The sequence below is a fragment of the Mus caroli genome, chromosome 13 (assembly GCF_900094665.2).
Source record: "Mus caroli chromosome 13, CAROLI_EIJ_v1.1, whole genome shotgun sequence".
Lineage (NCBI taxonomy): Eukaryota > Metazoa > Chordata > Mammalia > Rodentia > Muridae > Mus > Mus caroli.
Genome location: NC_034582.1, coordinates 20,796,535 through 20,819,658, shown reverse-complemented (window position 1 = coordinate 20,819,658; position 23,124 = coordinate 20,796,535). Strand labels below are relative to the sequence as shown.

The 23,124-nt window shown below is 45.2% G+C and overlaps 1 protein-coding gene across 1 annotated transcript; it reads left to right on the top strand.

The window, feature by feature from the left end:
• Positions 1-1,332: 1,332 nt before the first annotated feature.
• On the top strand, positions 1,333-20,871 carry Mrs2 (magnesium transporter MRS2). Its single transcript, XM_021179910.1, has 11 exons — positions 1,333-1,562; positions 3,047-3,120; positions 6,842-6,878; positions 8,258-8,370; positions 11,555-11,728; positions 14,329-14,459; positions 16,829-16,945; positions 18,453-18,605; positions 19,104-19,221; positions 20,146-20,259; positions 20,718-20,871. The coding sequence occupies exons 1-11, from the start codon at positions 1,400-1,402 to the stop codon at positions 20,832-20,834; spliced, it is 1,311 nt and encodes a 436-aa protein (XP_021035569.1). The 5' UTR covers positions 1,333-1,399; the 3' UTR covers positions 20,835-20,871.
• The last annotated feature ends 2,253 nt before the right edge of the window (positions 20,872-23,124 follow it).

Genomic DNA, 23,124 nt, shown 5'->3' with positions numbered 1-23,124 from the left:
TTATTGTTTGTTGGTTGGCAAACTTGTGCTAGGGCTAGATACAAATCACCATACAGTCTGTGGAGGATGACCTTGAGTTCCTACCTCCCCAGTGCTGGGCAGACACTGGCCTGACATGTCCAAGGTGTTCTGTTCAATGTCCTAACACTGCTTTAAAAACCTAAATAAAGCCGGGCGTGGTGGCGCACGCCTTTAATCCCAGCACTCGGGAGGCAGAGGCAGGTGGATTTATGAGTTCAAGGCCAGCCTGGTCTACAGAGTGAGTTCCAGGACAGCCAGGGCTACACAGAGAAACCGTGTCTCGAAAAAAAAAAAAACAAAACAAAAAACCTAAATAAACATAAATTGGATTATTAACAAGACCATGTGTTTGAACAGCTGCCAGCATTTGCCTAATGTTTTTCAAAGGTCATTTCATGGTGCGGGGTAGGGGGTGGGGGCAATGAAGTGTTTTTTAAATAATTATTTTTCTTGAATGACTATTTCCTGGCACATGTTTTTCAAAGATTTAGCACATCAAAGTTCTAATGTAGTGAAACCTCTATCATGTACTTTCTGTACATTCGAAGCTCTTCCTACTAGCAATGCTTAAAGTACTTCTAGCTCTCGGTGTCCAAGCCAAACATCCATGGTCTCTTCTGGAACTTTCCTTTTGTCCACAGCTTCCCACTGTTCTACTTAATCCTTAGTGCCCGGCAAGATAAATAGTTCAACGTCCCCATAGCTCCATGTTCATATATCAGTGAAAAAAAATCCTGAAACTCAAGTCTGTCTTTAGTATTGTGATGTAAACAACAAGTCTATTGACAAATTTTTATTTACTCTGGGGGCAGGCTGAGGGGTGTGATTAACTAGACTGATCTCAAGTAGTACAGACTGGCCTTACACTCTAGTTAAGAATGACCTTGAACTCTGGAGGGATTGCAGGTATTCGCCAGCACACTGCTCACTTTGGCTTTTCCTTGTTCTATAGCAAAAGCTTAACGCACTGTCCCTTCAAAGTGAGTTTTAAACACAGTAGCCTTAAATAAAACTTATTTGATTTACTTATAGTGGTAACTTCCTCATCTCCCAACTGTATATTTGTGCATACATAGATACATAGGGGACCTTTCCAGAAAGTAGCAATCAATCTGCAGCTCCTCGAAATAATGGACACTTTCGGAGCTGAGCTGCTTTGGTCAGTCTACCTTCACACCTGCACGTCCTGGCTCTGTAAAGGACCGCAGACCCGGTCGGCAGTCACCAGACACCACGCCGGAGCATGCGTGGGCGGCAGCGCGCAGGCGCGGGACGGCTCGCGCAGGCGCGGTGCGCGGTTGTCGCGGTGAGCCGGTCGACTCGAGTTCCGGCATGCCGGGCCGGCGTCCTGGGGCGGCTTCCCGGTTGCCCGCGCGCCATGGAATGCCTGCGCTGCCTGCCCGGGCTGCTGCCCCGCGCCGCGCAGCCCCGGAGGGCCCTGTGGACGGCGGCCGCGCGCCTGAGCCTCGCTGCCTGCGGCGGCCGCGCAACCCCTTTGCTCTCCCGGAGCCCGAAGGCGCCGAGCACAGCCCGCGCTGCAGGTACGCGCGTCCCGCGGGGCCCCGGCGGCCTCTGTCCCGCCTGCCCTTGGCCCCGCCGTCCTCACCGCCGCTCGGCCTCTCCGGGCTCACCCTGCCCTCAGTGCTCCGGCCAGCACTGCAAGGACTTGATTGCGGTTTCTTGCTTATTGGGACAGGGTCTCCTTGTGTTGCCCAGGCTGGCCCCCAGTTGACAGCAGTCTCATCCTTCTGAATGAAGCAGTTAGAAGCGTTAACCGCCTCGTTGGCTACTTTCGTTTGTTTTGTTATTGTTTTAAAATTAGCATTTAAGCGGCCTTCTCTGAGTTTGTATGTGGAGGTCAGATGACAGCTTGCTCGAATCAGTTGTCTTAACGCAGGGCTTGGCGGCATGCATTTTGCTGGCCGAGCCAGCTGCTGAGCCCAAAGTAATGGGTTTATGACAGCACTTTTATGCATACTTTTTCCTGACACCCCCTCATCCTACTGGCCCTTTTACTTCCTTATGCCCCCTTCTATTTTCGTGTCCCAGAATTCTGTTAGGTGGGAGTTTTGTTTGTTTTGAGTCGTGGTCTCACAGTAATCCAAGCTAGCTTGAAACTCACTGTGGAGCCCAGACCAAAGTCGATGTTGGGCAGCAGGAAGCTACAATTAGCAAGGTTGGGGTGTTATTAATTCTGTTTATTATGTTACTTTACTCTGGGCATATTGATACAGTTATGTAGTTGCCTTGGAATAAAGTAGGGAATTCCTAGAACTGAGTTTGAATGTGAAGCCAGTGATGAGCATTAATTAACCCTTGGTGAAGTCTGCTCAGCAAGTAGCCAGCCAAGGGAGCAAAAAACGCTGGGGGAAGACAGAGGACTCTTTCTTTGCTGATGCTTTGCTGAAACCTGAGGACAGCGTTTTCCACAAATGTGACTGCACAGAAACAGTCCTGACAAGAGTGGTTTGGGCTACTACTCTTTTTTGAATTGTACTTAAATTTTTCCCATAATGAGCTGCTGTCAGTCAACACCCCCTCCCCCACACCCAGGTCTTTGGCCACGTGCTTTTTTCCTCCCTTGATAATACTTGGGAACCAAGTGGTCTGTAAGACCCAGGAACTTAACTTGTGACTCTTGTCCCTAGAGCTTACATGGTAGAAGGAGAGAATAGACTTCTGATTTCCACAGTACTCAAACACACCCAATAAACAAATGTAAGTGTTATTTTATTACTTTTGTACAGTGCTTTGGACAAAGCCCAGGGCCTTGTGCATTTTAAGACAGGCACTGGTTGCCCCAGCCCCAACTGACCTTTCTAATCACAAAGGACAGACAGACCTCAGTTAACAAGTTGTGTGAGCTTAGTACATGGAAGTGGTGGGTAAGAAGATGGATAGAATGATTAGCTGGAAGCCTAACCAAACAAGTGTCTTCTTAAGGCTCCATGGACTGTTAGAGCTACAGTTTCCCCTCCAAGAAAATGGGTTAGCACGGGCCATTCATTCTCTCCTTTGTTCTCAGGTGATGTGCTCCGGTTTAGAACCTCGGATGCCTCTCAAGCCACTTTAGCCAGCGTGGCCCAGGTGTTTGCTGTGGTGAGTACCCAGCGTCCAATAACTTGCCAGTTCACAGGGTTGGAGTCGGGGGAGGTATTTGCCTCTGTGCTGTGTTTGGCCAGTGACCCAAGCTCCTGAGAGATTGGTCCAGAGGAACTCTGGAAGCTTTGCTGATGACTGGGGTTCTGGCTATACAGAACAGGCTGTTCCAATGACAGCTCAGTTTTCCTTTTCAATAAAATTAAGGTGTTTTTGTAGTACATGTTAAAGGCTTCCACCAGAAGCCAGTTTCGTTTCTTGTCTTTGTTTCAGGGGCTGGGGAGAAGGGGTTGGAGGGAGAACAAGTCTCATGTAACTTAGCTCACTTCAGACTTGCTATGTGGTCTAGGGTGATCTTGAACTTGCCCGCCTGGCTCTGCCCTCTCACGTTGTAGTGTAGCAGGTGTGCTGCGTCACTATCCTATGATTTAATGCACCACCACACCTACTTTATACAGCCCTGGTAATTGATCCCGGGGCTTTTTGTGTGCCAGACAAGCACTCTGCCAACTGAGCCCCAGCCCCAGCCCCAAAGCCTCCTTAGTGAACACTTCATATTTTATCTGAGTCTGTTTAGAATCCCCTGGAAGCCATTGAGAGGTGTGCATGCCCGGGAAGGGTGGCTATGATCTCTAAAACTGGGAAGTGATTCTCAGGGAACTGGGTGAAGTAATACACATCTCCTGTGCTTTTGTGCATTTATGAAATTAGACCCTTGGTGACAAAGTGCTAGCCATAAATAACCTAAGTAAAATTGTAAATTGTTTTTGCAGCTCATTTTGTAAGCTTTTATGGTTTCCAAAAAAAGTTTTAAATGTGAGCCAGACTTCCTAAGTTTAAACTCAGTGTGTGCTCTTTCCGTAGGGGACTTAAGACAAGTCACTGTGATGACTTGTGCCTTGGTCTTTTCATTAATAACTAGGAATTATTGCCTTAGGTAATTATGACAATTAGAGTACCAAGCTGAGATAGCATCACTGTGTGTTACTATGCTCGTTTGTGAACATGATTTAGGGACTGAGGAGATGGCTAAGCACCTGCTGCTCTTCCAGGAGACATGACTTTCACTCTCGGCACCCACACCTGCTGGCTCACAGCCATATTAGCACAGCTCCAGGGGTCTGATACCTTCTTCTGTGTCCCAGAACATATATAAAGGCAAACACGCTCATAGAAACGAAAACAAAAAAGTTAAACCACCTACTTTTTACTGAAAATGAAAACTCACAAAACCCCGAGAATGGTGCCTCAGATACAGTGGCCATCCAGCGTGTTGTTCTTTACAGATCATCTGGGTTTGGTTATTATTAGCTTCATGAAGACCTTTAAGGCATGGTTTGACTGTGTAAGCCTCCTTGCCTAGCCTAGAGTACTCAGGATCCTCCTGCCTCTGCTTTTCAAGTGCTAGGAGTGAAGGTACATTTTACCATGCCCAGCTAAAGAACTTGGGTTGGGTTTGTTTTTTGGGGTTTTTTTTGTTTGTTTTTTGTTTTGTTTTGTTTTTTTTCCTCTTCTTTCCTTTCTCTGTTTAGCCCAGGGTGGCCTGGAACACAGAGTAGGCCTGTTTTTGCTTCCTGAGTACTGGGATTAAAGGCATATGCCAGCACCACCTAGCTAGAACTTTTCTTTATGGACAATATAAACTAAGAGGCATCCCAGAGTTGCTTGTTTGGGGTCTTTTCTTTGTTTGTTTGTTTGGGGTTTTTTTTGTTTTTTGTTATTGTTTGGATTTTGTTTTGCTTTGCTTTGCATTTTGAGTCAGTCTCTTGACCAGGCTGAGCTAAAACTCACTGTCAGTCCAAGGTAGCTTCATAATCAGGCAGTGCTACTGCTCTGGCCTCCAGGATGCTGGGGTACAGCCCAGAGGCCCTTGCCAGTCTCGGCAGGATTACTTGGAAAGTACTTACTCTTAGTTTTCTGGAATTGTTCGGTTCCACGATGGAATCAAGGCCACTGGTTCTCAGGTAGGCAGACGACCAAGGCAGAAGGATGTGAGTGTGAGGCCAGCCTGGACCACACAGTCACTAACTCCCCCCCACCACCACCACCAAAGGATACAAAGTCAGATGATGACTCAAAGAAAGTTCTTTGTAGGCAAAATAAATTTAAACAAAATAAATAAAAGGACCACTAATAATCAACTGATTCTATTGAAAAGAATGAGTTTCAAAAGTGAGGTAGTTACAAAGTAACCATTTTAAATGTTGGTTTATATGATGTCATTCAGAAAAGGGATCTCACTAAAGAAAAATGATGCATAGATATCAAAATGTAAAACCACTTTATATGTTTTGGTAGAGGTATGACTTACAGGAACACTGGAAGATACCTTGTAAGTTGTTATTGGCATAGTTTCCTCTAAAATTTTGTCAAATCATGTGATTTACGTCATTTTACAAATTTCCATATTTTCTGCAGTGAGTATATGTGTTTCAGAAATCAATTTAAGCCAAGCCAGTCGGTAGGTATTACACAGATACAAAGCTTTTAATAGAAGTTGACCCCAGAGCTTGGTGGTGCACGTAATTCCAGTACTCAGGAGGCTGAGGCAGGCGGATTCCTGTGAGTTCAAGGTCACCCTGGTCTATAAAGGGAGTTCCAGAACAGCCAAGGCTACACACAGAGAAACCCTGACTCAAAAAAAGGAAAAAGAAAAGAAAGAAAAAACCTTGACCATGGTGTTTCCTGCTGCTTCCATCCTGTGGATGAGATCTTTCTCAGGGGAAGCAGGCAGAAGTGTGAGTAGTAGGGTTTGTTTTAATTCTGCTATCATAGCATAAATTGTCTCCAAAGCAGTAACCTAGTGTCTGTGTATCACTAAGACCCATGCTTGGGTTGTGTTTAGTTTCTTAACTAGGACAGCCCATGTATTCACATTGGACACCTGCAACCATGACTGCACTAGCATACAGAAAGTGTTCCTCTCCTGAGCAAAGCTAATGTGGCCCGGTGCATGCTGGGACTGCTGCGGGTACCTCTTCTGTACGTCTCAGTTCCTTCTGCAACGCCTACCAGAGACTTCTTAACTCCCAGAAGACATTTAGGTTTGTGAGACAGCCACACTCAGCAACACGGCAAAGCACCGTCATGTTTCCACTGAGTGACATCCTCAACTCAGGAATCATCGTCACGTCCTTTCCCAGCCAGAGAGGCTTCCCTACCTGCTAACTGATAACTCAGGTGCAGGTGAATTTGCAGAGGAGCAAGTGAGGTCCATGGCTTACAGTCCCCATGTCTCCTGGAAACTCGCTTCCACGGCCCCCACAGTGAGCATGGCAAGGTGTAAGATGATGTCCAGCCCAGTGCCATCTACTCACAAGGCCATTGGTACCCAAAGCAAGGTTACCTAGAGACAGAACTCATTCTCCATGAGTGAATTTCTCGAGGAACCAAGATAGAAAGTTAGTCTATCAAGTTTATATTAGCAAGGGAATCAAAAATAGGGATTTTTCTTCTGACTTTTACAGATAATGGCTTAAAATTGCATTTCAGCCAGGCTGTGGTGGCGCACACCTTTGATCCCAGCACTTGGGAGGCCAGAGGCAGGTGGATTCTGAGTTCGAGGCCAGCCTGGTCCACAGAGTGAGTTCTAGGACAGCCAGGGCTACACAGAGAAATTGTGTCTTGAAAAAAAAAATTGCATTTCAAGGTTTTAAGGCTATAATTTAATAAATATACTATTGAGATTAAATTAATACTTGTTTTTATGATCTATCTTTAGACAAAGTTTGACAAAGAAGGAAATGTTACCTCTTTTGGTGAGTATCTTTATCAATGGATTAGTGAATTTGGTGAAAAGTTAGAAATTGCAGTGCTGTTTGTGATTGCCGCTGTGTTGAAGGAGGTGTCTCCTCAATGTTTGTTCACCAGCGCTCTTGGGACGGTCGGCTGCTGAGCACAGTTCTCCTGTATTACTTCCTTCTGGCGGGAGCCACTTGGACTCCCAGGATACTTACAGAGTGTTTGCCGTAGAGCCCTGTTGTCTTTCCTCTTGATTCTTCTGTCAGTCTCCCTTCTACAACCTTCCGAGCCCTGTTCATTCTGAACAGGTTTAAAGGAGAATTGCGCACCACCCCCATCCTCAGTAGAGAGATGGAAGTGTGGGTCACTGAGTGGCTTAAGACTCCAGTTTCACCTCTCGCTGTAGCCCTGTGGTCCTGTTCATCCTTGCTTATGTCCTTGTGGTTCTCCCAGAACCGCTTTCCTAAGCTTTTCTGCTTTTCTTGCTGGAGGTATGGTTTGACACAAAAGTACACATACTACTGTCCCCAGCCTATCACAAGTTTCTCTCGTCTACTATATTCTTAGCTAGTAAATTTAGTTTTCAGATAGGAGGATCTGCTGTGAATATTGACTTTTCTTAGTTTTTATTTGTCCAATAATAAATTACCAAATTCAGCTTATTCACAGATTCAAAACCCTAAATATGATGCTATAGTGGCAAAACCAGAAAATATAGGAGCTAGAGAAATGTCCTAGCAATTAAAAGCACTCATCCCTCTTAAAAAGAACCCAGGTTTAATTCTTAGCATCTACACAGTAGCTCACAGCCATTAGTAACTTTAGTTCCAGGGGATCGGTGTATAGCATTCTGGCCTTCACAGGCACCAACACTCATATATAGAAATAAATCTAAAAAACTAGCTGATAAAAGTTTTGTTCAAGAAAAAAAAAAAAAATGACTGTGTGCTAGAGATGTAGCTAAGTTGCTAGAGAGCTTGCCAAAAAGTACAGGAATACCTAGACTCAGTTCCCAGAAATAACTGTGTGAGTTTGAGGTCATTCTTCAATTTTTAAGGATTTTTAAGGAGTTCAAGGCCAGCCTGGGATGTGTGACATCCTGTCAAAAAAGGAGACTGTGTCCAGAGGTAAAAATTGCTGCTATAGGTGCTTCTCATACTTGGTTGTGGTTTTTATACTGGTCCCCAGTGGGCTGCTGAGCACAGTGAAATATTACAGAAAAGAGGAGAGGGAGAACTTGAGTTTGCAAGAATCTGCTTTTATGGTTAGAGTGGGCATTAAAGTCTCTCCTAACCTCTGTGTGATAGTGATAGAGACTGCACTGGTCAGGTGGGGGACACTGCAGCAGCCCATGCTCCTTAGGTTAGGAGTTTTACCCATTCTGTTTCTCTTATAGAGAGGAAGAAAACTGAATTATACCATGAGTTAGCACTCCAGGCCAGAGACTTGAGGTTTCAGCACGTGATGAGCATCACTACTAGAAACAACAGGATCATCATGAGGATGGAGGTAAGGGCCACGCTGCTGTGTTCACCAGAGTCCTGGCTATGTGGTCAGTATGTGGGTTACAAGAATTCTGCAGAGCTGGGAGAGTGGTGCATGACTAATCCCCCAACACAGAGGCAGGCGGATCTCTTGAGTTCGAGGCCAGCTTGGTCTACATAGCAAGTTCCAGGACAACTGGGGCTATATAAAGAAACCCTGTTTCAAGAGAGAAAAGACAGACAGAGAGACAGACAAGCATTGGGAGGATGTGGGATTTTTGTTACTGAATGCATTGTAAGGGGAGAGCTCATTTTGCATGGATTGGGTTTTGTGTTCAGCCGGCATGATGTTGCTCTCTTTTGAGTTGGGAAAATTCTGACTGTGGTCTTCGTTGGCCTTTGAATTTCATCTGTGGTTTCATCTGATATTACTCAAGCTTGATATTTACTTATTCATAAAGACAGGGTGTTGTGTGGCCAAGGCTACCTTAAGCTTGCTGTGTGGCTGAGGATGAGGCTGATCCCCTGATCCTATCGCCTCTGCCTCCCCAGTGCTGAAGTCAGAGGCGCAGGCTGCCTGCCACCGCAGCTCACGAGATGGTTCCATTAGTGTCCTGTGAGGTACAGTTACAGTAGAGCCTTAGCTACCAAGAAGCATCTGCTTTTTCATGGACACTGGGAATGTCTGTTGACTCTTAAAACCTTGGTTTACGTTTGTATCTAACACTTTCTAAAATCATCACTCTTCACTTGCCTGCTCAGAAGACACTGAGTATATTCAGTTTTTTTAGTGATTTGGTTAACATGGCCCTCCATTGTTTGGACCTGTGAGAGCGAGTGGTCCTGAAATCAGTGAGAGGCCATCAGTGGTGCCAAGCCCTGAAGTGTGCGTGTGCTGCTTTTTACATTTGTCTTAGATCAGATTTTTTTGTCCTTTAATCAAAATTACCACAACAGAAGCAATCTGCTCCCAATGATGCTTCTAGAGCTAGAGAAAGCACCCAAGGAGCTGAAGGGGTCTGCAACCCTATAGGTGGAACAACAATATGAACTAACCAGTACCCCCAGAGCTTGTGTCTCTAGCTGCATATGTAGCAGAAGGTGGCCTAATCGGCCATCAATAGGAAGAGGGGCCCCTTGGTCTTGCAACTGTATATGCCCCAGTACAGGGGAACAGCAGGGCCAGGAAGTGGGAGTGGGTGGGTAGGGGAGAACAGTAGGGGGAGGGTATATGGGACTTTTGGGATAGCATTTGAAATGTAAATGAAGAAAATATCTAATAAGAAATTGAAAAGAAAAAGAATACTTCTAAACAGTATCTCTTTGAAGTGCACATGAGATAAAGTTAGACAGGATGTTAAACTGGGACCCAGATGGTAGATATGCTATACTACACAGATGAATGGATGGATAGAGAGAGGGATGGATAGATAGGTAGGTAGGTAGGTAGGTAGATAGATAGATAGATAGATAGATAGTAAGATAAATAGGTAGATAGATAGAAGACTATACTACACAGATCAATATGTAAGTAGATAGACAGGTAACACTATATAACCTCTCAACTTTTTGTATGAATATTTTCATAGTTAAATGTTGGAAGATCAAATATCTGTGTCGTGAATAGTCACAAACTATCAAATCTTTTTTTTTTCTTCCCACACTTTTTTTTCTTTTAGATTTTCAAAATTTTTTGTAATGTTTAATTTTTGTTTTATAAGTAAGGGTGTTTTCCCTGAATATATATCTGTGTAACACAGATAGTGCCCTCAGAGGCCAGTAGAGGGCATCAGATAACTAGAGTTATACTGGTTGTGGGCCACCATGTGGGTAGTAGGAATCAAACCTGTGTCTCCTAGAACAACCAGTTCTCTTAACCACTGAGCCATCCCTTATATGTAATCCTGGCTATTCACACCTGGTTAGAAAATTTTCTGATTTCATACTGCTGTAGTTTGAAGCACTGAGGCTTGTCTGTAATTTCGAATTAACTCAATAAATTGGTGCTATTTTCAAAAGGAACCATTTCCATTTGAGCCAAACTACTACAATTAAATTAAATCATTTCTATAAGTATACCAAAATTTAACTTCTTTTTTTTAAGTTCAGGAACCAATTTATGGTGTTTGGGAGGAGAAAACAGTGGAGCAGATGTCAGAAGGAGGGGAATGCACACTGAGAAGTGGCTCAGTGATTAGAGCACTTGTCGCTCGTGCATAGGACAGGGTTTGATTTCCAGCACCCATAGAGTCGTTAACAACCACCCAAAATTCAAGTTCCAGGGATCTGATGCCCTCTTCTGACTTCCACAGACACCAAGCACACAGGTGGTACATGCATGTACACTCAGACAAAACACACATAAAATGAAATGAGTTAGTCTTGAGTCGGGACCCAGGGAAGCAAGCAGGCCAGCCAGAGCTGTGCAAAGCAGCTATATGCAGGGGCTGGGTAGGAGGGTTCAGAGAGGGTGAGGACATCCAGAGATGGAACAAACAGGCCTCCATGGTTTGGGCTGGTATCACATAAAAGATAGAAGTGGGGAAGAAAGTTATATTGTTGAGTCAGCTCTTCTAAGTCACAGGCTTAGTGATGGGATCTGCAAGGGTTTTTTTGTTGTTGTTGTTGTTCTTTTTAGATAGCAGTCTTCATACCTCAGCTCCCAAATACTGGCATGCAAGCACTGGCCTCTCCCTTGCTGAGCCGCCTGCACCTGCATGATTGTTTTAGGGAACTTTTTCTTTCACTCTTTCCCTAGTTTCTCATGCGTGTCCTGGCAGATGTCTTGCTTTAGGGCTGGATGTTTTTTTGAGATGGTTTCATGTACACCAGGCTGGCTTTGAACTTGCTCTGTAGCTGGCCATGTCCTTGAACAGCTGCTGGGATTGTGGGTATACATCTGTGCCATACCAGACTGGAATCTTAATAAATACCTAATCTGTATAATCCTAGATCTTCTGAGAGCATCTTAGAATTATTGAGGCTTACATAATTTGAATTTTCTTCATTTATAAAAAAAAGTCCCTTAATTTTATTATTATTTATTTTTAGAAAACCAAATGAGCATTGATTTGGTTTTATTTTAGTCCAAAATTAGTAAAATGAACTCAGTTTTGTAAATTTGCTTTTTCCTCCAGCTTGGTAGCCTGCATCTGTAGGAATGTGTGAATATGTGTGTACATAACACATTCTTTCTCTCAATTTTCTAGTATTTGAAGGCTGTGATAACTCCAGAGTGTCTTCTGATACTAGATTATCGGAATTTAAACTTGGAGCACTGGCTGTTTCGGGAACTGCCCTCACAGCTGGCTGGAGAAGGTCAGCTCGTCACCTACCCGTTACCATTTGAGTTCAGAGCTATTGAAGCACTCCTGCAGTACTGGGTAAGCCTGATTGGATGTATTGTCCGGAGCTTGGTTTAGTTTCAAAGGATTGGGGTGTGAAGATTGTTAGGAAAAGCATCCGCTCAGAACCCCCGAGACCAAATTCTCAGCACAGAGATTTATTTGCCCAGAGGTTCAGAAGACAGGGAATAAGAGACAAAGACGGGAAATAGAGGCAAGGGAGAGGGGGAAGGGAACAAGGGAGAGGAAGGAGGGGTATTTGTGCAGGAGGAGGACAAAGGACTGCCTGTGGATAGAGAGGAGACAGACATGGCACATAGAAAAATGGCAGTATTTTATAAAGGTGAAAGGGGAAACCCCATATTAGGATAAGGTGTTATACTTTAATTGGGCGTGTTAATTAGGTGAGCCTAAGGGGGCTTTGACTGCTGCACTTCAGTACCTTGATAGTTGGACCTTGGTAGTGGCCAAGTAAGGGACTGGGCCTTGGTGGCTAGCTTCAGGGTTATAGTCTAACAGTTTCTAGTAAGGCAGAGGGGATGGAAGAGAAGGGTAAGTTCTGCCAGAGCCGCACTCTACAGAGCATGGCCAGAGTCCCTTCAAAGGCAAGTTAGTATTGATTATTACAAAGCCGATTTCCCCAGCCACATTAGAATCACTTGTCAGGCTCCTCCAAGGACAGACATTCATTTTTCAACTTTATGACCCAAGCCAGTGGGACTAAAGGCTCTTAAGAGGAGACTGAGAAAGCACATTTCAAATTGGCTCCCTTTTATACACGTATATGTTTTTACTTCTTTGTTGTTGGATTGGGTTCCTGCTGTATATATACCAGGGCAACCTAGAACTAAGGTGGTCCACCTGTCTCCTCCTCTAGTGCTGGGCTCACAGGTGTGTAGCACCACACCTGTCTGCACTTTCAAGAACTGTATCATGGGAAGAGTATGCAGGAGACCTTAAGTTAGGATGGATGTCCATCTCTGGGCACCTTTTGCTCCATTCTTCAAATTAAACTGTATAATACAAGTGCTCTCACATGAACATTGGTCACATGGTCCTCTGTTTGAGAGAGCTCAAGGAGATGCCTCTTGTTTGGTCTTCAACCAAGACTTGGAGGAACCACAGTTCTTGTAGTAACCCCTGCCCCATCCATCAGTAGTCACTGGATTCCTAAATGCTCAGGAAAGCCTGAGTGAACCTGGTATCCCTCTCTGTTGCCTGCTTGCTTTAATGAGGGAAGAAATGGTTTCCTCTCTGCTGGGGTTACAGGAGCAACAGCACAGTGCAGTTGGTGCATGACAGGCTGGGCTGACTCAGGACTTCATAGTATGGGAACAGATGTTGTTAGCTATGGGGAGAACAGAGGGAACTCAGCCACCTACTATAAAAGTTCTGGTCTGTGACATGGGGTCCCTTCTTTTTTCTGAAAGAGCACTACAGTATCAAGCCAGCCATCTCCTCAGGGGATCCTTTCAAATAAAGGGGAGCCCTCTCAACCCACTTGGACCATGACACACTAGGAGCTGGAGACCTCACAAGGACCTGGAGGGGGATCCTAGCCTCCTAGCCACACAAAGTCCAGCCCTTGCTGGCCAGAGGGTTGGTGTCTCTTAGGATAGTGAAATAGTAGGTCTGCCTTAATTTCCCACTCTGGGTCTTCTGAATCTAGAACTGGATCCTGTAATAGAGAATAAAAGAGTCTGTAGCAAGCTGATGTAAACCCTGATTCTAGGCTGCAGCTCCAAGTCAGATGACTTGTGTTTCTGAGTTAAAACAGTATGTAGTCCCATTTATAGTCTTCATTCTGCTACTTAATTCCATTAGTCTTGTGTCATTTGCCAGTTGGTGTGGAGGTATTTTGATCTTAACCACTATCCTATTATCAGTTCATTCCTGTGGATTATCAGCCATGCTTGTGTTAGCTTAAGAAAAGTAGACTTTGGACTCTACAGTGATTTAATGTGTCTTTTTAAAGTCCAAGTGACACTTCATTTTCCCTCTCCCTTCCCAGGCCTGGAATTAGAGGCACATGACAATATATGGAGTTTATTCAGTGCTGTGGGTCTCTAGCCCAAGTTTCAGTTGGGCTGAATACTGTGCTCTGTTTACAGAAAACTTAGCTCTAACCAATGTGAAGTGCATGCTTTGACATGGGATTTCAGATTTATTTTATATTTATTGTGTGTATATTTGTGTAACTAAGTGTGTGTAGGTGCCAGTAGAGGCCAGGGGCATTGGATCTCGAGTCAGAGTTACACAGTTGTGAGCTGCCGAACATGAGCTACTGGAACCAAATTCTGATCTTCAGGAAGAGCAGGAAATGCTCTTAACCCTGAGCTATCTCTGCAGTCCCCGGGATATCAGTTTTTTGTTTTAACAAATTGTTCCCTAGTCCTGTCTACAGAGGAAAACTATTGTGAGTTAACCCAAAGCCCGTGGCAGCTTTACATGTTGCTCTTCTAACCAGGAGGTATGGCTTTTGAGTCATCTATAGATAGGTGTTCCAGCAGGGGCCGTGTTCTGAAATGTTGTCAGGTCTTTTTGCTAGTACAAATGTCTGTGTTTAATCAGAGGCTTCACTGATCCTAAGTTCTAAAAAGGTTGTTTTAATTCTTATGAAAGGCCATGTTGTTATCTAGATCAGCACCCTTCGGGGGAAACTAAGCGTCCTGCAGCCAGTGATCCTTGAGACCCTGGATGCATTAGTGGACCCCAAGCACTCCTCTGTGGACAGAAGCAAGCTGCATGTCCTACTCCAAAACGGCAAAAGGTAAATCCCGGTGGCTTGGCGAGCTGGGAGTTAGAGACAGATACCTTCAGCTTCCGACTCTGTGATGTCTACAGAGAGATGCTGAGGTAAATTCACATGTGAAACTAGTGTGGTTCTTGTTTATAAATGGTAACAGCTTTCCACACTGTACTCGGGCTGTCAGCATCGCCATACTTTATTTTCTTTTGTGGGAGGGGACTCCAGGGAGGATGAGACCTACTTCATTACATACCCCAGTCCGACCTTGACCTCGGGGAAGCTTGGACTTGCTGCTGTCTCCTGCCTTAGCCCCCTCAGTGCTGGGATTTAGTTTTTGTATGAAAATAGTGCATTTCTTTTTCTAAGTGTTATCGGTGGAAGATTGAACCAAAAGGAGCACACAATCTAATAGTGTTCAGAAAGATACTGAACAAAACATTGTCTCCAGCCCACCTGTCATCCCGTTCAGTTGTTGATGCTATCTTTATTTTGATAGCAAATTCATTGATCTAAATCCAGATTCACGTATCCCCTACTGTAAAGCCCATGTTCATTTTCTAAAATCATAACTTATCAAAGAATTTAAACTTTGTCTTAGTTAATTTGTGTCACAGTTTAAATAAATATATTCTGAGAATTGTACTCTCCTACTGTCATTGAAAATTTAACAACTAAGGGCTGCGGCTGCGGCTAGCTTAGTGGTAGATATCTTCCTCGTGTGTGAGACCCCAGCACCATATTAAAATTTGCTGTGAGTGGGAAGGTTGTGATTGTCAGAGCTGGCCTACGTAGTGCTTAAGTGCACCTCTCTCATGCCCGCCCCGCCCCTTTTGCACACACCCTGTCACGTGTTAAGTGCTGAGCCCTAAACTGAGGTTCTCTGGGACAGCAGAGAGTGTCCATAACCACATAACCACTGGGCCATCTCTCTGACAACCGCACTCCTCCCCCATGTCAGATTTTAGCTGTCAGTGGTTTGAATTTTTTTTTTTTTTTTTGTGGTGCTGAGGATTGAACCCTAAGCCTCATACACACTAGGTGATCAATAAACATAGCATTTAACTTAAACTTTCAAGAAAAGCTGGAGAGTACAAGTCTCAGAGTATATTTATTTAAATTATGACACAAATTAACTTAGGTGTTTAGGTTTGATGGTAAGCACCTTTGCCTGCCAAGCCATCTCACCAGCTCAGAAAAACAAACAAACTAACAAAAAATATATTCATTTTTATTAAAATTGTATTGGTGGGAGAATATGTGCATATGTGTGGAAGTCAGGAAAGCTGGTTGGAATTGGTTCCCTCCTTCCACCATGTAAATCCCGTGAATTGCCGTGAATTGAACATGGGCCATCAGGTTTTCCAATAGCACCCTGGCCTTCTTGACCCTTCTTACTGGCCCTAGTTTAAAACTAAAGTTAATATTTATTTATTTTATGTGTATGGTTGTTTTGCCTGCATATACTTAAATGTGTACCATGTGTGTGCCTGGTGCCTGAGAAGTTCAGAAGATATCAGATCCCCTGGAGTTGAGTTACAGACAATTATGAGCCATCATATGGGTGCTAGGAACCAAACTTGGATTCTCTGCAAGAATACCAGGTGACCTGAACTGCTCAGCCGTCTATCCCTTAAGCCTCCATTCTTGGTTAAAAGTTTAAAAGGTGTTGTTGTTTGTGTTGTTAGTCCAGTGTTAGAGTTCCTTTATTAGTTAAGGATAATCTGAGCGCCAGGCTGGAGAGATGGTTTCAGTGCCTAATATAATGCTCTCTCAGAGGACCTGAGTTCCATTCGCAGCACCCATATCAGGTGGCCCACAACCACCTGTAACTCCAGCTCCAAGAAGCGAACACTCTGGCCTCAGTTGGCATACAATAGGACACATGGCATAGGCACACACAGACACATAAATATAAGTAATTTTTAAAAAGAATGTGCAAAGCTAGGTATGGCACCTCACATGAAATCCCAGCACTCAGCAGTCTAAAGCAGGAGGATTGCCTCAAGTTGGATGCCAGCCTAGGTTACAGAGTGATGCCCTCTCTCAAAAAAAAAGGGGTAGGGCCAAGGGTGTAAGTGATCTGAGCGAGCCTTTGCCTGCCGTGATTCCCCCTTCAGAACTATGCATAAAGACTGAATGGTCTGTCCATCCCCTTCCTGCATGACTCACAAACGAGACTACAAACCGCTCCTCCGGCTTCTTTTTCTTACCTGTAACCTACCTCCTACAAACCTCCTCGGTGCACCTCTTCAGCCATCCTCTGGCCTGATTCATCTCAGAGTCCTTTGTTAAGGATAATGCCCACATGTTTTACCTTAGCCTTATAAGTTGCCCTTCACACTTACAGTGAACTGATGGTGCTGACCTCTGCTGTGTAACTCTTCTTACAGTCTCTCTGAGTTAGAAACAGACATTAAAATTTTCAAAGAGTCGATTTTGGAGCTCTTGGATGAGGAGGAGATGCTGGAAGAACTCTGTCTGACCAAGTGGAGCGACCCACATGTCTTGTAAGTGGAGCCTTGTGTTGTTTCTCCCTTCAGGTGAGCCTGTATTTTTCTAGATAGAGAATAGGTGTTTTTCAGCTTTAGACACTGTGTGTTGCACAGGTCCCAGCTCAGTGAGGCTGCATTGAGTGCACATTGCATTCCAGCTGCTGGGCTGAAGAGAACATAAATATATCGCAGTAATCCCCAGGGAATGGATCACTAAGCAACATATGCATAATGAAATAAGTTCCCTAAGAAGCAAAGGTAACAGTTGCATGGTAAGGAGAAGGGGATTGCATTCCATAAGCCTTGTCTGCTATAAACACATAGCTTACACACTTTTTCTGATTCATAAACCTAGAAATAATTTGTTTTTTTAGAAACTGCTAAAAGCAGGTCCAAACACAACGTATGAAGCTCACTGTCTGATCTTTAATACTTGGCAGTGCATTTAAAAGTCACTGGAGACTTGAGTCCCCTCCAGTAGTGGGTCCAGAGCCTGTAGAGATGCACTCTCTAGACAGAGGTGCAGTTGTAAGTGCTCTTGCTCCTCACTAGCTAAGAGCAAGCAGAGGGGCAGGTGCGAGTGTCTGTGTGAGCATGCTGACCTGAGCTGGATGCCTGGAGTCCATGGGAAAGGGAAAGGAGGGTACAGCCGCACACTGTCCTCTGACCCCCACATCACTCGCACACCATAAACAGTAACAGCTACTTTCTCTTTTTTTAATTCCCCCAAGACAAAATATACAACCCACTCTCCCTGACATTTAATCATACAGACATGCCAATGCAATTCACTTTTACCAAATCTATCCTGCAGGAAAGGGGATGCCTTAGAGTACAGTCAGACCTGTGGTATCCATCACACAGGCTAGAACTTCACACTCTTAATAGGATGAGTTCAGGGAAGCAGATGACAGCAGTTGGGTCCTCTGCTCACTCATGCAGGGAGGATGAAATCAGCTACTGCTGTATTTGATTGCATTCAAAGGGACATGCTTTTTTTCATGTGCAAAGGTGTTTTGCCTGCATGTATGTCTATGTACCACTTGTATGTTCCATGTCTACAGAGGCCAGAAGTGGGCATCAGATCTCTGAGAATTGGAGGTTCTCAGATTACAGATGGTTGTGAGCCACCAGGTGGGTGCTAGAAATCAAACCCAGGTCATCTGGAAGACCCTTAACCACTGAGACATCTTCCAGCCCCAGGAAATGCTCTTTTCAAGTTAATCTGGGTTCTCTTGTGCTCCATAGTGCCCTAGTATTTGCACTATCTCATCAGTATTCACATCTGCATTTCCCAGTCACTAACGATGTGTTTACATGAGTCTTTTGGATTGAGGGCATGGGCACAGTGATTTGAACTCCTCTGAGTAGGGCTGAGTGCATATGCTTAGGATCAGTTGACAAAGCTCACAAATGGGATGCAGTCGCAACAGGTGAGACAAGGCTAGACAACAGACAAGACAAGGCTAGCTCTCTCCCTGGTGGCTGAAGTCGGGTTTGCTGACTGTTGACTGTATTGAAGTGAGAAGAGCAGCACTGGGATCGACCACGCAGAGGAGATGGAGCTGCTCCTGGAGAACTACTACCGCTTAGCAGAGGACCTCTCCAATGAGGCTCGGGAGCTTCGGGTCCTGATTGACGATTCGCAGAGCATTATCTTCATCAACCTAGACAGGTGAGGATGCCCTACAGAGGGGGCAAGCACTGCAGTTAGGAACGAAGAAGCACTTTTTAAAACAATGGCATTTGGAAGAAGTCACACCATCACATCTGGGACTACTCCGTAGTGGGCTTTATTGGTTACCTGGCTGGCTAAAGCACTAAATGATGCATGGGTTTCTTGGACTCACAGTTTGAGGGAAACTTGAAGTAACTGCTCATATGTCCTAGTCAGGAACCAGTGAGGTGAGTGCTGTGCTGTGCTCACTTCCCTGTGAATGCTCTCCAGGTCCCCAGCCAGGGAGTAGTGCTACCTATGGCAAGGGTGGGTCTTCCCACCTCAGTTAAGACGTTTGTTTCTATGGTGATTCCAAACTTTGTCAAGCTACAGTGTTAACCATCACAGGAGTTCCTTTTGAAGGTGAAGAGTGACCACCCCTAGCCTCCATAGGCCTTCAGTCGGTGTTGCTGGATCTGGGTGTGTGCTGGTCTGAGTGGGATGTTTTCTCTGCAGCCATCGCAATGTGATGATGAGGTTAAATCTCCAGCTGACCATGGGAACCTTCTCCCTTTCGCTCTTTGGCCTGATGGGAGTTGCTTTTGGCATGAATTTGGAATCTTCCCTTGAAGAGGTAGGAATACAACTCTTTAAATGGCTCACAGGATTGTACTTTATGACGTTTAAATGGGCAGATTTGTTAGAGTATATTCGTTCCCTTTCTCATTGCTGTGACAAAATCCCTGGCAAAGGCAACACAAGGTGCAAAAGGTTGGTTTGGGCTCACAGTTAAAGGACTCACAGTCCATCATTGCGGGGGAAGGCAAGGTCGCAAAGCAGGAGGCGTCTGGTCGTGTGGGCCACAGTCAGGAGCAGGGGGCTCGCCCCCTCTGGAGATACCCTCCCAGAATTTGACTCCTGAGAGGTTCCAAATCTAGTCAAGTTGACAATAAAGATGCCACTTAGAAGTCAGGCAGTTACCAGTGGCCCCTGTGCGTTATTTCCTAGTACATGGAAGTACCCAGGAGACACTGACTAACACAGCCACACTGTGAGGCAGTGGTAATAAGGGATTTTATTTTAGTTGTGTGTTCCTGGGAGTTTATATGTATATAGGGCCTGTTTGATACAGTTACCACAACTCCATAAAATAGACATATTTCCCCTACTTTGTAGATGAGAGCCTCAGGAAACTAAAGTTGCAGATCTATAAAACGAGGATTTCAAGCCAAAGATGAAATCCTTTCTCATCCTGGTGTGGTGGTGCACACCTGCAGATCCAGCTCTTCAAGCCCAGGAATTGAGGGCCAGCCTGGGCTGCAGAGCAAAGCCTTGCCTTTACAGCATTCTCTGATAGTTGCATTATCCACAGTCCCGGGTGCAGCAGACCCCAGTTGTGAGGAGACTGAGGAGTAGCCCTGCCCTCGCCGTGGGGTTGGGGCTTTCTTTACTGCAGGCCTTGTCCTAGCTGCTTTCTGTGGAGCGCTCTTCCAGTGGCGGGGAGTTTGTCTGTGAGGAGCCTGACCTTTTGTGACTGGAATAAACTCGTTTCTTTCAGGACCACCGTGTGTTTTGGCTGGTTACGGGGATTATGTTTATGGGAAGTGGTCTCATCTGGAGGAGGTTGCTCTCGTTCCTTGGAAGACAGCTGGAAGCTCCTGTGCCCCCTGTGGTATGGACTTGGGGTTCACGGCAGCACTGCTGGGCTCTCTGCAGACCTGAGTCAGTGGTCGCAGGCTTTGTAACCCTGTGCAAGTTCTCCTTACTTTCCCATCTATTAATCCAGTCCACACCATGTGCTTCCTATGATGTAGACAGTTAAATAAGGTGAGATGCTTAGCAGTGTCCAGCACAGTGAATCAGTTGGAAATGACTTGGTTTCTGTAGAACACTGGCAGGAATCCTACCCTGAGACAGATGCTCTGCAGGGCTTTCCCGTAGCTGTGCTGAAATGCAGCTAGCTGTAGTGCTCTCATGAGCCTGGGGACTGCCCCTCCTTACCTCCCTCATCTGTGGAGTCAGCACTGCTGGAGGAAGTGCACGGGCGCTGACCTGCCCAGTCTTCCCTACCCTCTGGTTAGTGGCTTCTAAGAAAGACACAAACTGAAATTCCTTTCCTGCTTTATTTAGATGGCCTCCTTACCTAAAAAGAAGACCCTTCTGGCAGATAGAAGGATGGACGTGAAAAACAGCCTCAGGCCGGAAGGAGGACTTGGAGCAGGCAGGACTATCCTGGCAAACCGCTAGCAGCAGCCTGACAAACAAAGATTTGTATACTTCTGAAGCTATTATTACTTTCTGGGGAAAAAAGACAACTGGTGTTTAAATTACGTCTGACTAAAAATACTGTGGCATTCACAGTACTAAACGATCACATCTGCAGAATTCTTTGAGACAAAGAAGAGGTTTCTTTGCAAAAGGCCAAAACCCTGTGTCCTACCAACTTTTGAGATACTGTTTTTATGTTTTAAAATATAGATTAATTTATTGTGAGGTAGACTTACGTAGAGTCAGCGCCGTTCTACATATCAAGAAGAGTGCAGCTTCGGGCTGACGGAGCCCCCAGACTCAGCAGAGCCCATGGTTCCTCAGTGCGCAGACCTCACTTCCTCGCACAGGGAGGGACCCACGCTCCTAGCAGCTTCTCACTCAGGAAAGAAAGCTGATGGATCTGTTAGCCTTGCAGCAAGCTCTGGAGGAGTGTCGCTCCTTGGTAGACCTTCCAGGCATTTGCTCTCTTTTATATATAAGATGAATGAAAGGAGGTATAATTTAATGTCAGCATATTTGGATTCCAGTTAATCAAGATTCTTACTATTTTTTTTTTATTAATTATAAGTAGAACCGTGGGAGTTAGGTTTAAAGAAAGTTTGTTTATTCTCTTACAATTTTATAGCTGTTTTGATGATTGCCTGATTTAAGAGATTGTCCTACTACCCCCTCCCCAGGAGAAAATGTATACAGCCAGCTAATGTGTTTGCCTACCTCTCAGAAGTTAGCAGATGGGCTTGTCAAACAAGAACATAGCTAATGCAAGAACTGTGGATACGTTATCTTCCCAGTCAGAAGTTCTCGTTTAAAATAAATGGCAAAGCAGGACATGATTGCTCCACCAGCTGTGCCTCCAGTCCATGAGAGGCTGCAGCAGGAAGGTTACAGAGAGTCTGAGGCCAGCCTGGGCTACAGAGGACGTTCTAGGCCAGTGAAGGAGTTCCAGGCCCACCTGGACTATAAGTAAGGCACTGACTCAAAACACCATCTGAAGTGGGGCTGCGAGTGCTGCTCATTGCAGAGTGCTCACTCGCCCGGTGGAGCAGAGCTGTGGGATCAGCCCTCTAACTGCACGGGAAGAGACAGATGGCTCACACCTGTAAGTCTGAAAGCTGTTGTTTCACTAACCATTCAGCCTGCCCTTGTGTGTTCTCAGGAGGATTCATTCAGTTGTGTGCTAGAGCATTACAATACCCAAAAAGTGTGCTTCCCAAAGGAATGCACTTGTAAGACTATAGTAAGGCCAGAGCAGCGCTTAGCCTATGGGGAGGGGATAACGAAGTGCTCCCACCCCAAATGTAATCAATTCACCTCACATTAAAGGACGGAACTGGCAGTTCGTAAAATTTTTAAAGGTGCCTAGGTCAGGTAGGGTTTTTGAGTGAAAGTGCTCCTTAAAGGGAATGTAAAGTGGCAAATAGTGAGTTTAGTGATTGAGCAAGCAGTCACACATCAGGTGTGAGCAAAGAGGTGGGATACGGTCTGTCCTTACGTTCAGAGCCTCTGAGCCGATGTGGGCAGAGCAGAGGTCATCCTGTGAAGTGATTGCTGACAAGAGACTGGAATAGGCTAAACAGCTCACTGACAGGCTGCTGGGTGCTGGGATCCAGGAACTGCGCTCAGCTTCGTTTCTGTGAATGGCTGCAGTGAAGCTACATTTGAGCTTCAGTGTGATAACTTCAGTAATGGCCAAAGAGGTTCTAATGGAAGGATCCAAACATGGGTGTATCATTTACTTTCTCACAGAGGACTCAATATAGTCAGTATCCTGTCAACTTGAAGATGTTTGGATTTCTGTAAGCTTTAGGTTTTCTTTATCTGATGCCTGTTACATGCTATGCTCAGACACTGAACAAAAGACAAATCCTCTGGCCATGTTTAGACAGGCTCTTGTCCATCCATTACAGAGCAAAATCACTGGCACTGTGTGGCTGGGTTGAGGGAGCCCCTGCCTGCTGTGCACAAGGCCCTGGAGTTCACCTTGCCATTTACATTTTCTAATTGCTGTCCATGTACCAAAACAATGGCCCTTGTGCTGGCTGTGCTCTTTAGATAGGTTGGACCACTACTTAAACCAAATGTCCCTTTGTGCTTCCTGCTGTGCCTTAGGAGTCAGAGTGTATACTCACAGCAGCTGTGCCTTCCTTCCTTAGTGTCTGTAGTTGTACTTGACTGTATAGAATGGGGGGACCACTGTGGCCCCTTCCCCACACCCCTCTCTTCTCCTCCCACTGTTTTCACCGGACATATGACAAAATACCCAAGA